At 39.8% G+C, this 21,603-nt stretch overlaps 1 protein-coding gene across 11 annotated transcripts in view; it reads right to left on the bottom strand.

Moving 5' to 3' along the window:
• Window positions 1–21,603, bottom strand: part of TTC13 (tetratricopeptide repeat domain 13) — an 81,463-nt gene that overhangs the window by 11,868 nt on the left and 47,992 nt on the right. For 10 of the 11 annotated variants that reach the window (XM_042241103.1, XM_042241102.1, XM_004021348.5 and 7 more), the window contains 9 exons: window positions 20,577–20,659; window positions 19,245–19,386; window positions 18,767–18,941; window positions 16,726–16,882; window positions 4,835–4,965; window positions 4,200–4,332; window positions 3,616–3,708; window positions 1,740–1,823; window positions 829–913 (listed from right to left, as the gene is read on the bottom strand). In XM_042241103.1, coding sequence (XP_042097037.1) covers window positions 829–913; window positions 1,740–1,823; window positions 3,616–3,708; window positions 4,200–4,332; window positions 4,835–4,965; window positions 16,726–16,882; window positions 18,767–18,941; window positions 19,245–19,386; window positions 20,577–20,659 — 1,083 coding nt within the window. Of the gene's footprint in view, window positions 1–828; window positions 914–1,739; window positions 1,824–1,874; window positions 2,444–3,615; window positions 3,709–4,199; window positions 4,333–4,834; window positions 4,966–16,725; window positions 16,883–18,766; window positions 18,942–19,244; window positions 19,387–20,576; window positions 20,660–21,603 lie in introns of those variants that run through there. The other variant, XM_042241101.2, reaches the window with a different exon arrangement.

Here is a 21,603-nt window from a genome sequence, read left to right on the forward strand (position 1 = left end):
GTGAGCAGACAGGCCTGGGCCGTGGGGCCAGCTTGTGGCTTTGCCCATGACAAGATGCCTCCTGGTTATGCTTTAGAAATGTGTGAGCTTTGTCAGACACAGAAATGTCTTATCATGTACTTGATGTACATCAGTCTTATCTACTATAGCTACAAGGAGAATATTTATTCAAGTTTTATGTTATAGGTCAAACTATTAATTGAAAAAAATCAAATGTTCCTGCTGTGGGCACATCTTGGGTAGTTTGGAGAAAAGGTTCATAAAGTTCTAATTTCTTAATGGCTTATACTTTTAAAACAACATAATTATTTCCCCCTGATGGGCCCTTTATCTTGAATTCAAATACTTCTGATACTGACATTGCCACACCTGCTTTTCTCCAGGAGCATTTGCCTGGCCTACCTTTCAGCCTTGAACTTTTTGAACATCATCTTCTTGCAGATGTTTCCAGTGAACAGAACGCAGCTGGGCTTTAAAACACCGATTTGAGATGCCTGTTCTTTCGGGGGGGGGAGTCAGTCACTCACGACACATCACCCATTCTACACATTCCCCCCTTATCTTAATGCTCCCCCTTCTCTCTCTGTCAACCTTTAGTTGAATTGACTTTGCTTTCCTTATTGCATTTTCCTACCTTCTAGGGTCTGCTTTAATTTTGGTTATTATTCAGAATGTGTTTTTATCAGTGTTTTTAAGTGGCACACTTTATAAACCTTAAAATACTAATAACATTAACAATTATGCATCTAATGATAATAAGTTCTTCTTTCAAAGAGTACTAATTTTTTCCCCTAAAAACAACTACTGTGATTTTGATGATAAATTTACCTTCATAATTGGAAGGAGGTCTTCCACTTTGTGGACCTTTTCCAGAGCTTCTCTAACTTCCAACAATCCTTTAGGATTATTAGCGCTTTAAAGAGGAAAGAGAGAGAGATAGCAACTAAAATTAACACAGAAATCAGTAGTTAGTTATGCTATTACCTTTAATTTAGATAAATCCTTAATTACAAGTGGCTCAATATTCAAAATGGTGGACCACAACCAAAGTATCGAAATAAGGGAATAGTTTAATCTAATAAGTATTGCGCTACAGATGAGAATTAGGGAAACAGCAGTCTGTCCAGATGTGAAATAGGGAAAATCAGAACGGACGGACAGCCAGTGTCTATGTGGACATGCATGGGTCAGGGCTTGGTTAGAAAACTTTTGATCCTCCTATTCCAACTATGAAATTAGAAGTATATGTTTTTTATTCCTAAAGTTGCTCAAATGGAAGTATATTACTAGGCTTTTATACCAATTTTATATTTACTTGGTGACAACTAACCTTCAGAATTCTTTTTCCCTGGCCTTTTGTCCACTGTCCTATCTACACTGCACAGCCTCTCAGTTGAGGGAGAATGAGTATTAAGGCTGAAATCCACCATTTAATCCCTAATTAAGAAATTTAAAGAAACATCCTGCTTTTACTGAATTCAAAGACAGGAGAGAGGCTAGAAAAGCCACAAGACTGTAAGATTAAAAACACTCAGTTGAGGTCCATGGATTTTATAAAGCTGTTAAAAAAAAGGTTGATAAATGATTACAAAAGGCTTTATGATTCCAAACACTATGTAAAAATGTGATATACTTTGTTCAGTCTGTGAATAGGTGTGGTTTTCAAGTTTCATAAATATAACTAATGAAAAATATATAAAATCTATCCATTACCATGAAAAAGAAAATTGAAAGATTACCCATGATAAACTAGAATTCTATCTTTAATAAAATGAAGAATTTTCTCAAAATATTCCAGGTATCTCATGTTGATCACCTGACCCCTGTTAAGAAAAAAAAAAAATATGTTGAGAATGTTTTTATAGTGAGATATGTTCCAAAGTATCTAATTTCAACATTAATTCAAAAGGACAGTAAGAGAGCCGTGAGAATAACGTAGCCAAGAGGTTTGGGGCATTGGTTTGTTTGCAGTCAAAGAATGGGAGAAACAAACGCCTGTCTTAGCAAAACTGATGGTCAACAACAGAGAGCACTCTGGAAGAAAGGTACCAAACTCAGTCCAGAGATGCCAACGCAGGGAGAAAAGTTCCCAAGTGCTGAAATGAGGCCCAGACTTATTTGCCACTTTACCGTTAAGAATCCCTTCCCTTTCCCAGCAATATATCCCCTCCTGTTCCCAGTGTCCCTGACAGCCTTAGCTGCTAATACTCCTACTGAGTGTGTAATTGACTCGCTGTCTTCATCCCCTCCACCACTGTAAATAAATAGTATTTTCCTCCCATTCTTACCCCAACCTCCATTTTCAAAACTATCCCAAGACTTCCCTGGTGGTACAGTGCATAAGAATCCGCCTGCCAGTGAAGGGGACACAAGTTTGAGTCCTGGTCTGGGAAGATTCCATGTGCTGCGGACCAACTGAGCCCGTGTGCCACAACTACTGAGCCTGTGTTCCACAACGAGAGAAGTCACTGCAATGAAAATTCCGTGCATTGCAACTAGAGTAGCTCTCACTCGCTGCAACTAGAGAGAGCCAGCCTGTAGCAATGAAGACCCAGTGCAGCCCCCAAAATAAATAAATAAATCCCCCAAATATCCTAATAATATTTCCATTAAACTCAAATGTTGAAGTTGTATAGTACAATATTTTCTTGATTCACGCTTCTGGAATTAGAAGCATTTTAAATGTGACAAAACTACCATATTTGTAAAATTTAGCTATAATTAAATTCAGTGGGTCCCCTTGGAGCTGCTGCTTTTAATATTTGCTCATCATTTATTGAGAGGGTGGGATAATAGGGTGAGCACTTCACCCATACCCCTGACTTATCAGAAGCCTCTGGACAAAACCAAAGCTCTCCAGTTAACCTGTTTCAACCTCCCAGGAAGGCAGCTTAGCACCCAGTGTCTTTAAACCAAACCCTTTGTGTGTCTCACGGTGGCTCAAGGGGGAAGCCTTTCCCTCACTACAAGAATTCTTTGAGCCACAATACTATAAGTATATAATATAATGGTAACATAATGTCATCCATCTAAGCACTTTCTATAATTTAGGACCATTCAAAGATGGACATCTAGGCAAAAATCTGGCATTCTACCCTTCAACTGAGCTCTGCATCAAAGAGATTGGAAAAGAGGTACAACACTTCTTTTTGCAACCAGGCCAGCTCAAAGTAACGCAGGCAGGACCCTGCAGATACAGGGCTAATTTGTGTCCAGAAGTCACCAAGAAAGGAGAAACGGGTTGCTTGCAGTCCCTGTAAACTGAATATTTAAGATAATCTCCTTGGACTTCCCTAGTGGTCCAGTTGTTAAGAATCAGCCTGCCAGTGCAGGGACAGGGTTTGATCTCTGGTCTGGGAAGATCCCACACGCCTCAGGGCAACTAAGTCCAAGAGCCACAACCACTGAGCCCCCATGCTGCAACGACTGAAGTCCACACACCTAGAGCCTGTGCTTTGCAACAAGAGAAGCCACTTCTCACTACAATGAGAAGCCTGGGCACCACAGCTAGAGAAAGTCTGCACGTAGCAACAAAGAGCCAGCACAGCCAAAACTAACTTAATTAATTTAAAAAAACTGCTACGAAAACAGGAAAGATAAACAGAATGTTCATACCTGATTAAATTGATGTGGTTGTTAAAACCTCTGCTGAGACTTCTTGCTGGCATTTGATCCAACCACAGCACTGGTTGGTCTGGGTCAGCAATCCTATAAAAGAGAGCTTATTAAAAATGAAGACCTTACAAAACCTAGAAATGTTCAAAAGCATTAAAATAAAACATGTACAAGTCTTTGTGAAAGTGGGCAGAAAACTTCTCAGTCCATTACATCTAAAAATATGAAACACAAACCTGCAAATTCCAAAGATATTCCAACTGGACCAAGTAAGAAGTCAGTGCAGGTTTACCAGGAGAGCAGTGTTTTTCTCATGAAAAGGAATAACAGCAGGAAACATAACTTATAAGATCTATTATTAGTTAATAAAGGAGGAGGAAATGGCAACCCACTCTAGTATTCTTGCCCGGAAAATGGACAAAGGAATCTAGCAGGCTACAGTCTGTGGGGGTCACAAAGAGTCAGACATGACTGCACACTCATTAGTTAATAAGACGGGATTCAGAATCTGCTAACTAGAGGGGACTTAACATTATATTACATCGATTAGACTTCTGGTTTATTTTCATTTAAATGCCAGTTACCGTCTCCATTTTACCGCGATGTCAAACATGTCTCTCCACTGCATCAGCCGCGTCTTCCCATTCATTCGGACCTTGGAATTCGTCCAGGTGCGCTGTACAGCTTGCATGACCTCTAATGCGGCCAAGCCCATGGCTAAAAGAAGGAAACATGGGGAAAACAGAGTTTGTGCGTACCCTTTAGAGGAAATGATCTTCAGCAACAACTCAATGAACAATTCAGGAGTCATTAAGAGAATCACAAGTATTGGTCATCCAACAAGACCAGAGATGCATTGCCATCAGGACGGCCTGATGAAAACTCAGCTCTATTAGAGGAAACTGGAGACTGCAGACTTGTCCCCTCTCAATCCTGAAGGAACTGAGGTTCAAATCCCTCCTCACCCTGTAGGTGGGAGATGGCTCTGGTGGATGAGCTGTCTGACTCAAAGCAATAACTGATGGCCTACACCTACACCAAAGCAACAGAACGGGAGCCAAAGCCAGAAGCATTCTTCTCTCAGAATTCAGTATGAATGAATCTACTCATTTCTGTTCATATCCCACGGAGATTTTGAGTAAGCACAACAAATGATTCATTTCAAAAGTACAACACAGTTGAACAATCCTTGCTCCGTTTTCAGATCATTTTAAAATACCTCTGTGTATTCTCTTGTTTGGCAGGAAACCAGGTGTTTCGTATTGCATCAGGGATCCCAAACGATCAGCCACACAAATCAACTCCTGGACCTCCGGCTTGTAACTCTCAAAATTCTGATGTAACACATCTCTGGAAGAAACGTTATATACACGATAAAGAGTTTTACAACAGATAGCGGTTATCCAATTTCATTTGAAAAGCAGTCATTTCCTCCAGTGGAACCATAATTGAGAAAATTCTGACCACATCATCTTTATTTCAGTGCTCAGTACACAACCAGACACAAGTTAAAAGGACTCTTTACGCCAGTGTGTGTACAATGACCGTCACATGCTTGTTAGTAATGCTGGTAACTAGTTTGCAATCAATTAATTACTTTGTGAACTGCTCCAGAACACATAACCTGCATGGACCGCCTCTTGTGACAAGCAACCAATCAACCCCAACACTAAGTCCATCCCCTACTTGGGCTCCAGGTTATATTATGCCAAGTGTACTTGAGTGTGTATATGACTGCTATTGTTTAACTGTCAACCTGCTAAAACTTTTCTAACAAAGCCTGCAATTCTAAGTTACAGGCTGTGTTGGGGTCTCCAAGACCCCCCCGGGTTCAGTAATTCACTAGGACTCCTGGGCGCTGTGAGAAGACATACACCTGTCAGAGGGAAAAGGCATGGAGAGGGAGCACGGGGAATGAAGTCTAGAGGAAACCAGGCACACGTTCAAGACCCTGGGGAGACAGGTGGCACTAATTCCCCGAGTGAAATGCTCATGAGATACTTTGTACCGGGCACCGATCATGTGAACACACCTGCCCGGCAGGTACCCCAAGTCCCCAGAGGAGAGCAGATGTTCAGTGTGAACCACACTGTTCACCCACAGGGCGCAGGCACTGGGGAGCCACTCTTAGCTCTGGGCACATCAGGTGGGAGGAGATTCTGAAATCCCTGTTTCCCGACACCAGCCTGGGGCCAGCCTGGTGACTGGCTTTCATACCCCCTGTTTTCCGGCACCATGTATTTCTCTAAAAGCAGGTGCTGGAGAACATATATAGCCCTTTGAGCAATCTATTTTGTTTTTATTATCTTGATTATTGAAACTTACAAAAGCATACAACCTTATTACTCAACTGAAACCAAAATAATTATGCAGCTCCACCTATATGTGTATGTCACTTCACTATCCTATTCTCCTGCCCTCTAGCAAGAGGTTACTTACCTGGAATCTTCTGTTCACAATTTCCTTACCTTTATCTTAAAAAAAATAGGTTACATATGTATATCTTTATTCTATAGTTTTGCTTATGAGCCTTATGGAAAAATGCGACATTGCAACGTGCCAACTTGCTGCTCTTACTCAACATTATATTGCAGAAGTAGTCCACCTCTGACTTGGGTCATTTGTTTACGCTGCTGTAGAATGCCACACTGTGTGGCAGTGCCACATGTGCCCATTTTCCTGCTCATAAACGTTTGGGATGGTTTTGTTTCCAACTGTGAACAAATACTGCTCTCCACAGGTCTCCAGGCAGTTGTGCGCGCAAGCATATCCTTCTCTCCTGAATATGCACAGGAGCAGAGAGAGAGACTGCAGGACACGCAAACGTTCCATTTTACATGGCAATGAAAAGTGCTGCTGGCCAAAGTGAGAGGAGGAATCTACAGCCAAATATGTGACATTTCCCCTTGATCCTGCTTCTGGCCAATATTACTATTATCCAACTTGGCAACATTTGTTTACCTAAGTGGGTGAAACATCTCATGTGGCCTTACGCTTGCCATTCATGCTTTCCCCTTGGTAAGATCATACCTATTCATGTCTTTTTTTTTTTCATTTTTAATTTTATTGGACTTATTAGTTGTTTTACAATGGTTAGTTTCTACTGTACAGCAAAGTGAATCAGCTATAGGTACACATATATCCCCTCTTTTTTGGATTTCCTTCCCATCAGGTCACCACAGAGCATTAAGTAAGTAGAGTTCCCTGTGGTATACAGTAGGTTCTCATTAGTCATCTGTTTTATACATGGTATCAATAGCATATGTGTGTCAATCCCAATTTCCCAGTTCATCCCATCCTCCTTTCCCCTCGGTATCCATACTCGACGTCTGTGTCTCTACTTCTGCTTTGCAAATAAGACCATCTATACATTTTTCTAGATTCCACATATATGTGTTAATATATATTTGTTTTTCTCTTTCTGACTTCACCCTGTATGAGTCTCTACAAATGAATCAATTTCATTCCTTTTATGGCTGAGTAACATTCCATTGTATACATGTACATCTTCGCCCATTCCTCTCTTGATGAACATTTAGTGCTATAGTGAACATCAGAGCACGTGTCTTTTTAAATTATGGTTTTCTCTGGGTATATAAACAATAATGCGATTGCTCGTGGGCTACCGTCTATGGGGTCGCACAGAGTCGGGCACGACTGAAGCGACTTAGCAGCAGCAAGGAACCTCCATACTGTTTTCTGTAGTGACTGTATTAATTTACATTCCCACCAACAGTACATGCCCTCTCTAGCATTTGTTGTCTGTAGATTTTTTTGATGATGGCCATTCTGATCAGTGTGAGGTGGTATCTCATAATTTTGATTTGCATTTCTCTAAGTATCAATAACCTCAGATATGCAGATGACACCACCCTTATGGCAGAAAGTGAAGAGGAACTAAAAAGGCTCTTGATGAAAGTGAAAGAGGAGTGTGAAAAAGTTGGCTTAAAGCTCAACATTCAGAAAACGAAGATCATGGCACCCAGTCCCATCACTTCATGGGAAACAGATGGGGAAACAGTGGAAACAGTGTCAGACTTTATTTTGGGGGGCTCCAAAACCACTGCAGATGGTGACTGCAGCCATGAAATTAAAAGACACTTACTCCTTGGAAGGAAAGTTATGACCAACCTAGATAGCATATTCAAAAGCAGAGACATTTTGCCAACAAAGGTCCATCTAGTTAAGGCTATGGTTTAACCAATGGTCATGTATGGATGTGAGAATTGGACTGTGAAGAAAGCTGAGCGCCGAAGAATTGATGCTTTTGAACTGTTTTGTTGGAGAAGACTCTTCAGAGTCCCTTGGACTGCAAGGAGATCCAACCAGTCCATTCTGAAGGAGATCAGCCCTGGGAATTTGGCCACCTCATGCAAAGAGTTGACTCATTGGAAAAGATGCTGGGAGGGGTTGGGCGCAGGAGGAGAAGGGGATGACCAAGGATGAGATGGCTGGATGGCATCACGGACTCAATGGACATGAGTCTGAGTGAACTCCGGGAGTTGGTGATGACCTGGCGTGCTGCGGTTCATGGGGTCGCAAAGAGTTGGACACGACTGAGCGACTGAACTGAACTGAATAACAAGTGATGTTGAACATCCTTACTTGTATTTGTTGGCCATCTGTATGTCTTCTTTGGGGAAATGTCTACCCATTTTTTTTTTATTGGGGTGTTTGTTGTTTTGATATTTAGCTGCATGAGCTGTCTGTATCTTTTAGAGATTAATCCCTTGTCAGCTGTTTCACTTGCAAATATTTTCTCCCATTCTGAGGGCTGTCTTTTCATCTCGTTTATGGTTTTCTTTGCTGTGCAAAAGTTTTTAAGTTTAACTAGGTCCCACTTGCTTATTTTTGTTTTTATTCTTATTACTATAGGAGGTGGATCAAAAAAGATCTTGCTGCAACTTATGTCAAGGAGTTTTTTCTGCTTATGCTTTCCTCTAAAAGTTTTATAGTTGTCTGGCCTTCCACTTAGGTCTTCAATCCATCTTGAGTTTATTTTTGTATATGACGTTAGTGAGTGTTCTAACTCCATTCTTTTACATGTAGCTGTCCCGTTTTCCCAGTACGACTTATCGAAGAGGCTGTCTTTTCTCCATTGTATATCCTTGCCTCCTTTGTCAAAGATAAGTTGCCCATAGTGCATGGGTTTATCTCTGGGCCTTCAGTTCTGTTCCACTGAATTTATATTTCTACTCTTGGGCCAGTAACATACTGTCTTGATTACTATGGTATAGTCTGAAGTCAGGAAGGTTGATTCCTCCAGCTCCATTCTTCTTTCTCAAGACTGCTTTGGCTATTTGGGATCTTTTGTATTTCCATACAAACTGCAAATTTTTTCCTAGTTCTGTGAAAGATGGCATTGGTAATGTGGTAGAGATTGCTTTGAGCAGTATAGTCATTTTCACAATACTGATTCTCCCAATCCAAGAACACAGTATATCTCTCCGTATCATCTTTGATTTCTTCCATCAATATCTTATAATTTTCTACATCTAGATCTTTTGCCTCCTTAGGTAGATTTATTCCTGGGTATTTTATTCTTTTCGTTGTAATGGTCAATGGGACTGTTTCCATAATTTCTGATCTCTCATTGCTAGTGTACAGGAAATTCAAGAGATTTCTGTGTATTAATTTTGTACCCTGTCACTTTTCTAGATTCACTGATGAGCTCTGGTAGTTTTCTGGTGGCTTCTTTAGGCTTTTCTATGCATACTATCATGTCATCTCAAACAGTGGCAGCTTTACTTCTTTTTCAGTTTGGACTTCTTTAATTTTTCTTCTCTCACTGTCATGGCTAGGACTTTCAAACCTATGTTGAAAAACAGAGGCAAGAGTGGACACCTTGTCTTGTTCCTGATCTTAGAGGAAATGCTTTCAGCTTTTCACCATGGAGAATAATGCTTGCTCTGGGTTTGTCATATATGGCCTTTATTATGTTGAGGTAGGTGCCCTCTATGCCCACTTTCTAGACAGGTTTTTTTTTTTAAATCATAAATGACTACTGAATTTTGTCGAAAGCTTTTTCTGTATCTATTGAGATAATCATATGGGTTTTATTCTTCAATTTGGTGTCTCACATTGATTTACATCCCTAGGATAAATCCCACTTGATCATGGTGTATGATCATTTTAATGTGTTGCTGGATTTGGCCTGCTGGTATTTTGTTGAGGATTTTTGCATCTATGTTCATCAGTGATACTGACATGTAACATTCTTTTTGGGTGTGACATCTTTGTCTGGTTTTCGTATCAGGGTGATAGTGGCTTTGTAGAATGAGTATGGGAGTGTTCCTCTCTCTGCAATTCTTTTGCAGAGTAAGGATAAGTGTTAGCTCTTCTCTTAATGTTTGATACAATTTGCCAGTAAAGCCATGTGGTCCTGGATTTTGTTTGTTGAAAGGCTTTTAATCACAGTTTTAATTTCATTACTTGTGATTGGCCTGTTTATAATTTTCTGATTTCTTCCTGGCTCAGTCTTAGAAGGTTGTATGTTTCTAAGAATTTGTCCATTTCTCTCAGGCTGTCCATTTTATTGGCATACAGTTGCCTATGGTAGTCCCTTTAATCCTTTGTATATCTGTGATGTCAGTTTTAAGTTCTCCTCTTTCATTTCTAATTTTATTGATGTGAGTCCTCTCCTTTTCTTGATGAGTCTGGCTAAAGGTTTAACAATTTTGTTTTTCTTCTCAAAGAACCAGCTCTTAGTTTTATTGATCTTTGCTATTTTTTTCATTTCTATTTCATTTATTTCTGCTCTGATTTTTATGATTTCTTTACTTCTACTATCCTTGGGCTTTATTTCTTCTTCTTTCTCTAGTTGTTTTAGATGTAAGGTCAGGTAGTTTATTTGAGATTTTTCTTTCATGAGGTAGAACAGTATTGCTATAAACTTCCTGCTTAGAACTGCTTTTGCCACATCCCATATATTTTGGGCAGTTGTGTTTCCATTGTCATTTGCTTCCAGGTATTTTTTTTAATTTCCTCTTTGATGTCTCAGTGATCTCTTGGTTATTTAGTAGGAAGCTACTGTTTAGCTTCCATGTGTTTGTGTTTTTTACAGTTTTTTTCCTGTAATTAACTTCTAATCTCATAGGGTCATGGTTGGAAAAGATGCTTGATATGATGTCAATTTTCTTAAATTTACTGAGGCTTGGTGTGTCACTCCAGATGTGATCTATCCTGTAGAATGTTTCATGTGCACTTGAGAAGACAGCGTATGCTGCTTTCAGAGGGAATATCCTATAAATATCAAGTCTATCTGGTCTAATGTGTCATTTAATGCTTGCGTTTCCTTATTCATTTTCTATCTGGATGATCTTTCCATTGGTGTAAGTGCAGTATTAAAGTGCCCCACTATTATCGTGTAGATTTCCCCTTTTATGGCTGTTAGTATTTGCCTTATATATTGAGGTGCTCCTATGTTGGGTGCAAAAATATTTCCAGTTGTTACATCTTCTTCTTAGATTGATCCCTTGATCATCATGCAGTGTCCTTTGTCTCTTGCAGTAGGCTTTATTTAAAGACTATTTTGTCTGATATGAGTATTGCTACTCTAGTTTTCTTTTGATTTCTATTTTCATGGAATATCTTTTTCCATCCCCTCACTTTCAGTCTGTATGTGCCCTAGGTCTGAAGTGAGTCTCTTGTAGAGTGCATACATGCAAGTCTTGTTTTTGTATCCCTTCAGTCAGTCTGTGTCTTTTGGTTTGAGCATTTAATCCATTCTCATTTAAGGTATTCATTGACATACATATTTCTTTTAACATTTTCTTCATGTTTTGGGTTTGTTTTTGTAGGTTTCTATTCTTGTGTTTCCCACCTAGAAAAGCTCCTTTAGCATTTGTTGTCAAGTTGGCCTGGTGGAGCTGAATTCTCTTAGCTTTGGCTAATCTGTAAAGATTTGACTTCTCTGTCAAATCTGAATGAGATCCTTACTAGGTACAGTAATCTTGATTGCATATTTTATTTTTTCATTACTTTAAATATATTCTGCCACTCCTGTCTGGCCTGCAGAGTTTCTGCTGAAAAATCAGCTGATAACCTTATGGGGATTGCCTTGTATGTTATTTTTTGCTTTTCTCTTCCTGTTTTTAATATTTTTTCTTTGTATTTAATTTTTGTTAGTTTTATCAACATGTATCTTAGTGTGCTTCTCCTAGGGTTTATGCTATATGGCACTCTCTGTACTTCCTGGATTTGAGTGACTATTTCCTTTCCCATGTTAGGGAAGCTTTTGTCCATAGTCTCTTCAAATATTTTCTCAGGCCCTTTCCCTTTCTCTTCTTCTGGGACCCTTATAACTCAAATGTTAGTGTGTTTAAGTTGTCCCAGAGGTCTCTGAGACTGTTTCTATTTCTTTTCGTTCTTTTCTCTTTATTCTGCTCCCTGGCAGTTATTTCTGCCTCTCTGTCTTCCGACTTGCTTACCCATTCTTCTGCCTCAGGTAGTCTGCTGCTGTTCCCCTCTACTGTGTTCCTCATGTTAGTTACTGTGTTGCTCATCACTGACTACTCTTTATTTCTCGCAGATCGTCGTTAGACATTTCTGGTATCTTATCGATCAGTGCTTCCACTCTACTTCCAAGCTCTTGAGTCATCTGTACTATCATTACGCTGAACTCTTTCCCAGGTAAGCTGTCTATTTCCTCTCCCTATTTACTTGGTCTGCTGGGATTCTACCCTGCTCCTCTGTCTGCAACATATTCCTCTGCCGTTTTATGTCTACCCTGCTGTGCAGGGCGGTTGTTCCTTCTGCTTCTGCTGTCTGCCCCCTGATGAGTGAGGCTGCTCCAGGGGCCTGCGCAGGCCTCCTGGTGGGAGGGACTGAAGCCTGTGCTCTGGTGAGCAGAATTGAGTTTTTTCCCCCTGATGGGCAGGGCCATGTCAGACGGTGTGTTTTGGAGTGTCTGTGAGCTTAGTACAGCTTAGGCAGCCTGTCTGCTGATAGGTGGGGCTATGTGCCTTTCTTGCCAGTTGTTTGGCATGTCCAGCATTGGAGCCTGAAGGCAGCTGGGTGAAGACAAGTCTAGGCATTGAGATGGACACCTCCTAGAAAGCACATGCCAATTACTATTCCTTCGGGTCAGGACTTCTCTGGTGGGCCAGCATCCAGGACTCAGCACTCTCACTCCGGAGGCCTAAGCTTGAACCCCAACCAGTGGACCAAGAGGCTGCAAGCCATGCACTGCAGCCAGAGAAAATAGAAAGAAAAAAGAAGAAAACAAATAAAACCCAAGACAAATAGCAAAAAACCAAACCCAACACACAGTACCAGCAACACAAATACAGAAGAGAAAAACAGAAGAAAACAATTAGACAGATACAACAAATCCAAGACAAATGATAACAACAAAACCAAACAGAAACAAAGAAGCAGGTAGAAAATAATAAAAGGAAAAAAAAAACAGAACAAAGAATTACAAAATGAGAACAATCAATAAGGACTAAACTAATAAAAACAGAAAAAGAAAACAAATATAGAAAGGAAATAAACAAAAAAGTGAAGATAACATAAAAGAAACCCATAAGAACAATCAAAAAGAAAGAGGAAAAAAATAAAGGAATTAACAAAGAACCAAAGAACAAAAAGAAAAAAAAAAAACACAAAATATCAAAAAAGGAAAAATGGAAAATAAAAGTATATATTAGAAAAAATGGTAAATAAAAATAAAACACTACCACCACCAACTGAACAAAATGAAACAAACAAACAAAGAATAATAGTAATAAGAATATTTTCCTGAGGCCTCCTCTGTCAGTATCCTTACTCTCACAGTGGGCCAGACCCAGTCCCCGTCTCCCCAGGAGGCCTCCAATACCTCTAGGTAGGTCTCTGGACCTGCTGCGGGTACTGTGGGTCTAGCTCAGACTCTGACCTGGCCTGACTCCCACATGTACTTACCCTCAAAGTCCACTGCTGACTGACCTCATCTGTGGGAATAGTTGTTGTCTACTTAGGTGCTCCCCAGACACAGGATCTACCAAGCTGGTCTCAGGAATTTAATTTGTGACTTGGGCATCTGCAGAGAGAGATTTCTGTTCCTTTTCCTTAGCTGCCCCGCCCCTGGGGCTCAGTTTTGGTTTTGGCCCCAACTCTGAACGTACACCACCCGCTCGCATCTGTTTCCCGCCTAGGTGAGAAGGAATGAAAACAGTGGCTGATTGGGACACACTCCCTCAGGCTGGTAAGGGGTATAGCATCCACAACTAGGGTTTGCATGAGTTGCCTGCAGTGGGAGGGACCAGAAGGCAGTTGCAACAGACTAGGGTGCAGTCACTCTGGTGGGAGTCTCTCCCAGTGCTGGTGGAAGCAGGGGCTGGCATGTGGGGGGATGTAGCAGGCCCACTTCTTCCATGCCTCTCAACAATGATGCCTCGTTTCCTAGGCAGACCATGCTTCCACTAGGGCCATTCCCAGCAATGGAGCCTCTCACTTCTGTCACTTCTGTCCTCTGTTGTATCTGCTCAAGCAATAGTATTCCTTTCCCCAGATCTGCTCTAATTCCATGCTTTAGCACTCAGCCTCTGCCAGCACTGGTGGATTTTTGTCTCAGGTAGGAGCACCCAAGGAGGCTTTGACAAGGGCCCTGCTTCAGACCCCAGAGCCTACCTGGGCAGAGGAGGCCTTGGCTTAAGGGGTGGGCAAGCCTGCTCAGATGGCTGCCCCTTCCAGTGCCCGTGGAGGCATAAGCCAGCAGGTATGGGAGGGGGTTATAATGGCAGCCTTGCCCCTTGCATGCCACTCAACAATGAAGCCTTACTTCTATGGTGTCTTGGACATTTTCCACAAACTTTCCCAGTTTTGGAGCCCATTAATCCTTTCCCTACAGGCTGTCTTTTCAAAGACAACAGGTGTCCCCTCCCTGGGTCTGCATTCCAAACCCCACTTTCCAGCACGCATGACTCACAACTCAGGGTGGGATGTGCAGAGCTGTAGCACAGACCATGCACGCAGTTTACTTTGTCCTACCTTCAACAGACCATCCGTTGTGTTCTCTTTTGATCCCCTAAAGGTCTCCTTCTATTCCCAGCTGATTTCCCCACCATGAGGGAATCTGTTTGAGTGTGGGGACTTCTGCTCACCTTCAGCTTCCCACCAGGGTTGCCAGTCCTTTTTTTGATTCCTCTTTTTTTTTCTTTGTTCTTTCATCCTACTTGGTTGTACGGGCATTTTTCCTGTTCTTTTAGGTGTCCAAAGTCTTCCACTAACATTCAGCAGTTGCTTTGTGAGAACTGTTCCATTTGTAGGTGTATTCTTGATGCACTTGTCAGGAGCAACAAATTTTGTGCCCTTCTATTCCACCATCTTGACCCCCTCCTACCTGTTCATGTCTTTTGCACTTTTTAAAGTTGGAATGGGTTGTTTGACTTTTACTTTTTAACTTGTATAAACTGTTGACGTTGAAAGGTTTACAATCTAATAACTGACCCTAGGTGATATGACTTCCCTATTTTTAAGACTTTTCTCTTTACCCTAGGTGTTCTCCAGTTACTTATGGTGTATCTGAATGGATTTCTTTGTATTCACCCCACACTTTAAAAAAAACTATAGATTTACTAATGAGTTTCCTTTGTCCTTAAAAATTCTTGGCTATTATTTCTTCAAACATTGCCTCTCCTCTATTTTCTCCTTCTGAAGTTTCAATTACTACATGTTAGCCCTTCTTACATTTTACACATCTTCTCTCTTTCGAGTTTTCCAACTCGACTCTGTGCCCCATTCTGGATACTTCCTAACACTCTATCTTCCAATCCTGCAATTTCTTCTCAGCTATAGCTAATCTGCTTTTTAGTCTGTATACTGAATTCTACATTTCAATGACGGTATTTTCTATTCCTAGAGCATCTAATTATTTTTTTAATCTGGCCTTTCATATTCTCATGTTTCCTGCTCCTGTTTATGATCTCTTCATTACTTCTTTAAGCACTTCATCTGGAGTTACTGCAGAGTCTCTATTCAACAATTTCAATATGTGAAAGTCCATAAGGGTTGAAGTCTATTGTTTGCTGTTTCTGCTGATTCTCACAAATGGTTTTGGTCGTCTTGGTTTTGATTCTCATGCTAATGATCTTAAGCTGTGGGAATACTTGAGGGCACAAATTGGCACCAATTTCTTCCCAGGAAGGATTTGTATCTGCTTCCATTGAGATCCTGGGAATGCCTCCAATACTGGATCACTTTAGCCCCTGGAAGGTCAGTAAACCCATCCTGCTCATGCTTCAAGGCACTCCACTGGGTAGCATATCTTTTTCCTTTAATATGTGTTTATCACCCATCATTCTGGCCGAATATCTTCTCTTTCTTTTTTTTTTAAGCATTAGGGGGCTGATCTTTACAGATTTTTCCTAATTTTTAAGGCAGCTAGACTCCCAGGAATTAATTTCTATTCTAAATCTAATTGTTCTATAATGAGGTAGCCTTTTAGCAGATCTATTCTGCCATACTGCAGCAGTATTGGCCAGCACTCTAATTTCAAACTTTTAATATGTTAAGAAATTTGTTTTAAAGTGATACAGTAAAACGCATATCAAAGGCTACCAAGAATCATAAGTACATTTGAAGTCTGAAAGTACCCTAAATTACCATGGAATGCTGGGCTAAAAGAAATCACATCTATAGGGCAGGAACAGAGACACAGACATAGAGAAAGGGCTTATGGACACAGTGGGTGGGGAGAAGAGGGTGGGGTGAATTGAGAGTAGTACTGACATATATACATTATAATGTGTAAAACAGACAGCTAGTGGGAAGTTGCTGTCATAGCATAGGGAGCTCACCTTGGTGCTATGTGATGACCTAGAGGGTGGGATAGGGGGTGGAAGGGAGGCTCTAAAGGGAAGGGATATATGTATATATCTGCTGATTCACACTGTTGTATAGCAGAAATCAATACAACATTATAAAGCAATTATCTTCCAGTTAAACATTTTTTAAAAAGGAAATCATATATCCAAAGGTAAACTGAAAAAGTATTTCCAGACATATCAAATTCAAAAATAAATTCATCAGAAACATGGATAGAAAGCTATTATCAGGCAAGAGATATGATGATGAACTTAACAGCTTGGTGTTAAAAAAGAAAAAAAAGTCTTCATTTAAATAACTCACTTTATGTGGGGTTGCAGCCCTGGCTGCTCTTCATAGTCTTCTATAAGGAAAGGCAGATTCTTAGCCCAGTGGTCTTTAAAGCTTCCAGGCAGATCCACGTCAATGTTATATTCCGTTAGGGGAGTATCAAGGTGTGCATGAAGATATCGAGAATACTCTGCAGATAGGAAACAAGATCTGACACACCCAAATATGCTGAAACAGTTTTTACAGCTAATTATACTTTTTTATAGCCAATCTATACAAAGTACAGAGAAGGCAATGGCACCCCACTCCAGTACTCTTGCCTGGAAAATCCCATGGACGAAAGGGCCTGGTAGGCTGCAGTCCGTGGGGTCGCTAGCATCAGACATGACTGAGCGACTTCACTTTCACTTTTCACTTTCATGCATTGGAGAAGGAAATGGCAACCCACTCTAGTGTTCTTGCCTGGAGGATCCCAGGGACGGCGGAGCCTGGTGGGCTGCCATCTATGGGGTCGCACAGAGTCGGACACGACTGAAGCGACTTAGTAGCAGCATACAAAGTGCAAATACTTCATAACAAACTGTTATTTAATTACAAGAATTCTAAGTGGAAACTCCAAATTTTCGCAAGTCACTATTATATGATAATGGAGGTAGCCTGCCGCTGACTTATTACCAGGGGCAAACACAACCCAGTCCATCTAGGTCCACCTTGCCTAAATTTTAACCACCTTTCCATAAGCAATATGAAAGATCTCACTATTCAATTCCAGAGTCTGGGAATCCAAGTTCAGTGTTAGACAGAGCCTGGTTCCTTGTCAACTGATAGATGTACTGACTCTGTACGCAGTTTCACCAACTGACTGACCAACTGCTGCTTATCTCTAGGGAAGCAGCATAGAAAGAAACAGGACAGGGAGCACCCCCATCTTCAGTCTACAGCTCACAAGTCCAAGTTCTCCTAAACCAGGAAAAAAGAGGAATTACAGCTTAGAGTAAGGAGCTGTGCTGTCCAAAAGGTAGTCCCTAGTAGCTGGCTATTGAGAACTTGAGATGTGGCTGAGAAACTGAAGATTACATTTTACTTAATTAGAAATTTAAACTTAAAACTGATGTTTTATTCAATTATTAGAAAACTATAGTATGTTTGGAATAACTTGCATATATGTCTATTTTTCTAATTTTAAATTTTATTAAATATAAATTCAGACCAAGTATTTCCAATGAAAATTTAGCATCCAAATTAAGATGAACTATAATATATACCATATTCAAAGACTAGTACAAAGAAATGTAAAACAGCCAATAAATAGTGTTTTCATAATAATATGCTGAACTGATATTGTAGAGGTAGTTAAATAAGACAATATATTATTAAAATGAATTCCACTTGTTTGTTTTTACTTTTTTAACATGGCTACTAGAAATTTAAAATTACATACATAGTTTATAATTTTTTCACTTGGACAGTACTATAATAGAGGGTTAATTAAAAAGGAAAGAGAAAAAATAAAAGTAAATATCTGGGCTTTATATGAAAAATAAAGATGTCTATGTATAGTAGAAAAAGGGTAAGACTGACTAACAAAAGGATAACTCAAAGATTTGCTTTCTTTTTCATCTCAATTTAAATTCTCCAAAATATGTGAGAATTCTGATATGAAGGAGTTGACAGATCAAAGATACTAAGTTCTTATTTAACAGTGAAAACATAGGACTACTTTCTTGTCATTCTTGTATTTTTGGATGAGATGTGACAAGACAAGGATACCCAGATGACTGTCGTATTTAGTTCAAAATACATTGTTTCTGCATAAGTAAAATTTTTTAATTTTAGAAAGAAAAAATGTGAGGAAGAGGCAAAAAAAAACCCCCCCCAAACAAACCAAGACTGGCCTTTAGGAGATATGGGCTCTCTCTAGTCCAGATACCACCACTAACCAGAGGGTGGCTGGGGGCAAGTCACCCAGCTTCCCTGAGACTCAACTGCCTAACAGGTAACATCAGAGACAAGCAGCATGATTCCTGCAGCTCTAAGCACTCAGAGTCAATGATCCTGCAGCTGTTGGACTTACCTCGGAGATACTTCACTTTAAGGTACTCTGGGCTGGCCTTTTGGCCCGGGAGAGGGTCATTTAGCATAACTTTAGTTTGCGCTTTTATCCCTTCATAAAACTGTCCCATTGCCACGTGGCTGAGCCCTTTCATGTACTGGCACACCTCGTTATACGGCTCCAGCTGCAGACATCGCTGAGGCATTGAAGGAAAAAAGGCTGAATTAGAATCCATACAGTTTAGGAACCTTTAAAGTGCTTTACTCTTTAATCCGGAATTATGAACTGGAATTAGGAAAGTTTTCCCTCCAGGTTAAATCAGACCAAATACATACTCTATAAATCAGTCTGTTGGTCAAGGCAATGGTTCTTTCCTCTTTCTTTTTGTTGAAGTCTAAGCACTATTCTTGCCTGCCCCTACCAACTCCATTCATTTCATGAAACTTTGTAGAATAATACAAAATTGCAGTTTCAGTGCTTCCCTCTTACGGATGCTCACCTTGAAGTTCTTAAGGGCTTCATGTAAGCTGCCATGGTGATAAAGCATCATTCCGCGGAGCTGGAGGGTCTGCACGTGATTTTGGTTGAGCAACAGAGCCTTCTGAAAGCTCTCGGTGGCTGCTTCAAAATTGCCCAGTTCCCTAGGTATTTAACAACAGTGATGAACATAACGCAGGTGTTTTAGTCAACATACAGAATTAAGTTACCCTCAGAATTATGATCCAGTCTCTAAATAAGATACTTTAATGTGTTTGCTTTTTTATTTTACCAAATTCATAGGTTTAAAATTTATTTTTCCTGCTGTTTAAGTTACTTCAGTTAAAATCTAATAAATCATTATCTAATTTAAATCTTGAAATAAGAAGTATATTTTAGAATTGTGGTCATTTCAGAGTAAAAATGGTTATTACTGACCAGCCTTGCCTTATTTTGTATCTTAAAAATTTTGCAAATAATAGAAGCTTTAAAATATCCCACATCAATTTTATATAAATAATAAATACATAAAATATATATACAACGCCCACTTACATTTATACAGCACTTTACTATTTGCTAGGTGTTTCCAGATCTGTTTTCAATTTATATTCCCAACAATTCCATGGGACAGGACAGATAAATACCATCCCTTAAACCTATAATGAATCCAAACACACTTTCTCCAAGTCAGTATAAAAGACTTTTTCTAACTATGGAGTCACATAAGCTCTTGAATTAAATCCTTTTTGAGTAAGGCACCTAACAGTTTCACAGGAGATTTCTGTCACTATCTTTCTCTTTCCTAACATTTATAGTACCTTTATACAGGTCAGAATGAATGCTAAAAAAAATTTTTAAACCAAAAGTCAGAATAGCTTTGATGGTCAGAGTAATGCATGTAGTAAGGAAGCCAAGCATTGCTGCTTGTTCCTGACAGAGATACAACATACTTGTAACACTTCCATCTCGCAATTCTAGGATCTTTAAACAGATCCTCGTGATGTGGGTATTAACCTTAGTTACTGCCTAAAAAGGGCAGTATCATCCATAACTCAACAGCTTAGAACGCCACTATTCAAAGCACCTACGTTTGAAGGACTAATGTTTTCTCAGCCAATATATACAGACCACGGTTATTTTAGGGCACAGCAACATGCATTATGGTATCCTCTTACCCACGGGTTTTTTCTATGCCCAGAGAAGATCTCAACAAGTATGTGAACACCTATGTGATTTAAAATGACCATCTCTTTCGGCTAAGAAGTGCATTTTTAAAAACCAGATCCCTATTATGAGAGGCTGTCCCACTATACACCCTCCCTCCTACCCCGAGTATTGGCGCTTTACTCACCTGTAAGCCTGTCCCAGGCTTTTATACGCATCAATAAAATCAACTTTCTGCTTCAGAGCTTCTTTGAAGGATTCAATAGCTTCCTATAAAAAGAACACAGAAAATTATTTCACTTGCTTAACTATTAAAATTGAGTTTCTCTCAAATTACTAAAGGACTAATGCACTATATATAACATACATGGTCCCTGAGTGATTTTTTCAAAATAGGAGGACTTAAAGGGAGGCAGAAACTACAATAAACTACGGGGATTTAATTTCAATAGTAAACAAATACATTACTATGAACAACAACAGAGCCTTAAGCTTCTCCTTTCAAAATGGGAAAACAGCTTCTGTTTTTCATTAGGACTTTGACTACCAATAACACCTTCATTTTAGTATCATCTACTTAATAAAAACTCTACAGAACAAAAGTAAGCCTAACAGCTGCATGAAATAATCTAAAATGATCACAGCTGGCAGTATTTGAAATTAAACCAACGAGAGAGACAAAAAAGCAAGCCCAACATGAAATTACTGATAAAACAAGAAAAAAGGCTCCTAGGATAGGTACTAAAGGATCCTCATGATCTACAAGGGAAAAGAAAGCATAAAAATAAAAGAGAAACCTTCAAGTTGGGGGTGGTGGTGCCTGGCTCCTGCCAGCACAGCTCCAGGAGGCACTAAGGTTCCAGAACTGCACATACTATGCTCTTGGGAGAGCCCTGGCTGCAAAAGGACTCTCTGTGGAAACCAGTGATAAAACAAGCCACTGTTTCAGAGGAAACATCCCAGGCTTACACCAGGTATTCAATGCTCTTTTCATTATGATGTTATTTTACACAGATATTTCACACATTTCTCAAGGAAAAGACATATCTTACTTAAAGGCTATAAAATATCACAACTTCTAAGAACTTTAATTGAGAAAAAGCTTAAAAAACTCTGGCATAGATCATTTCAACTCGATTAGATAGTTCATAGCAGAAAATCATTAGAGATATCAAATGCCTTGCACATGGTAGGCACTCAATAAATATTTAATG

This window comes from Ovis aries, chromosome 25 (assembly GCF_016772045.2).
Source record: "Ovis aries strain OAR_USU_Benz2616 breed Rambouillet chromosome 25, ARS-UI_Ramb_v3.0, whole genome shotgun sequence".
Classification (NCBI taxonomy): domain Eukaryota; kingdom Metazoa; phylum Chordata; class Mammalia; order Artiodactyla; family Bovidae; genus Ovis; species Ovis aries.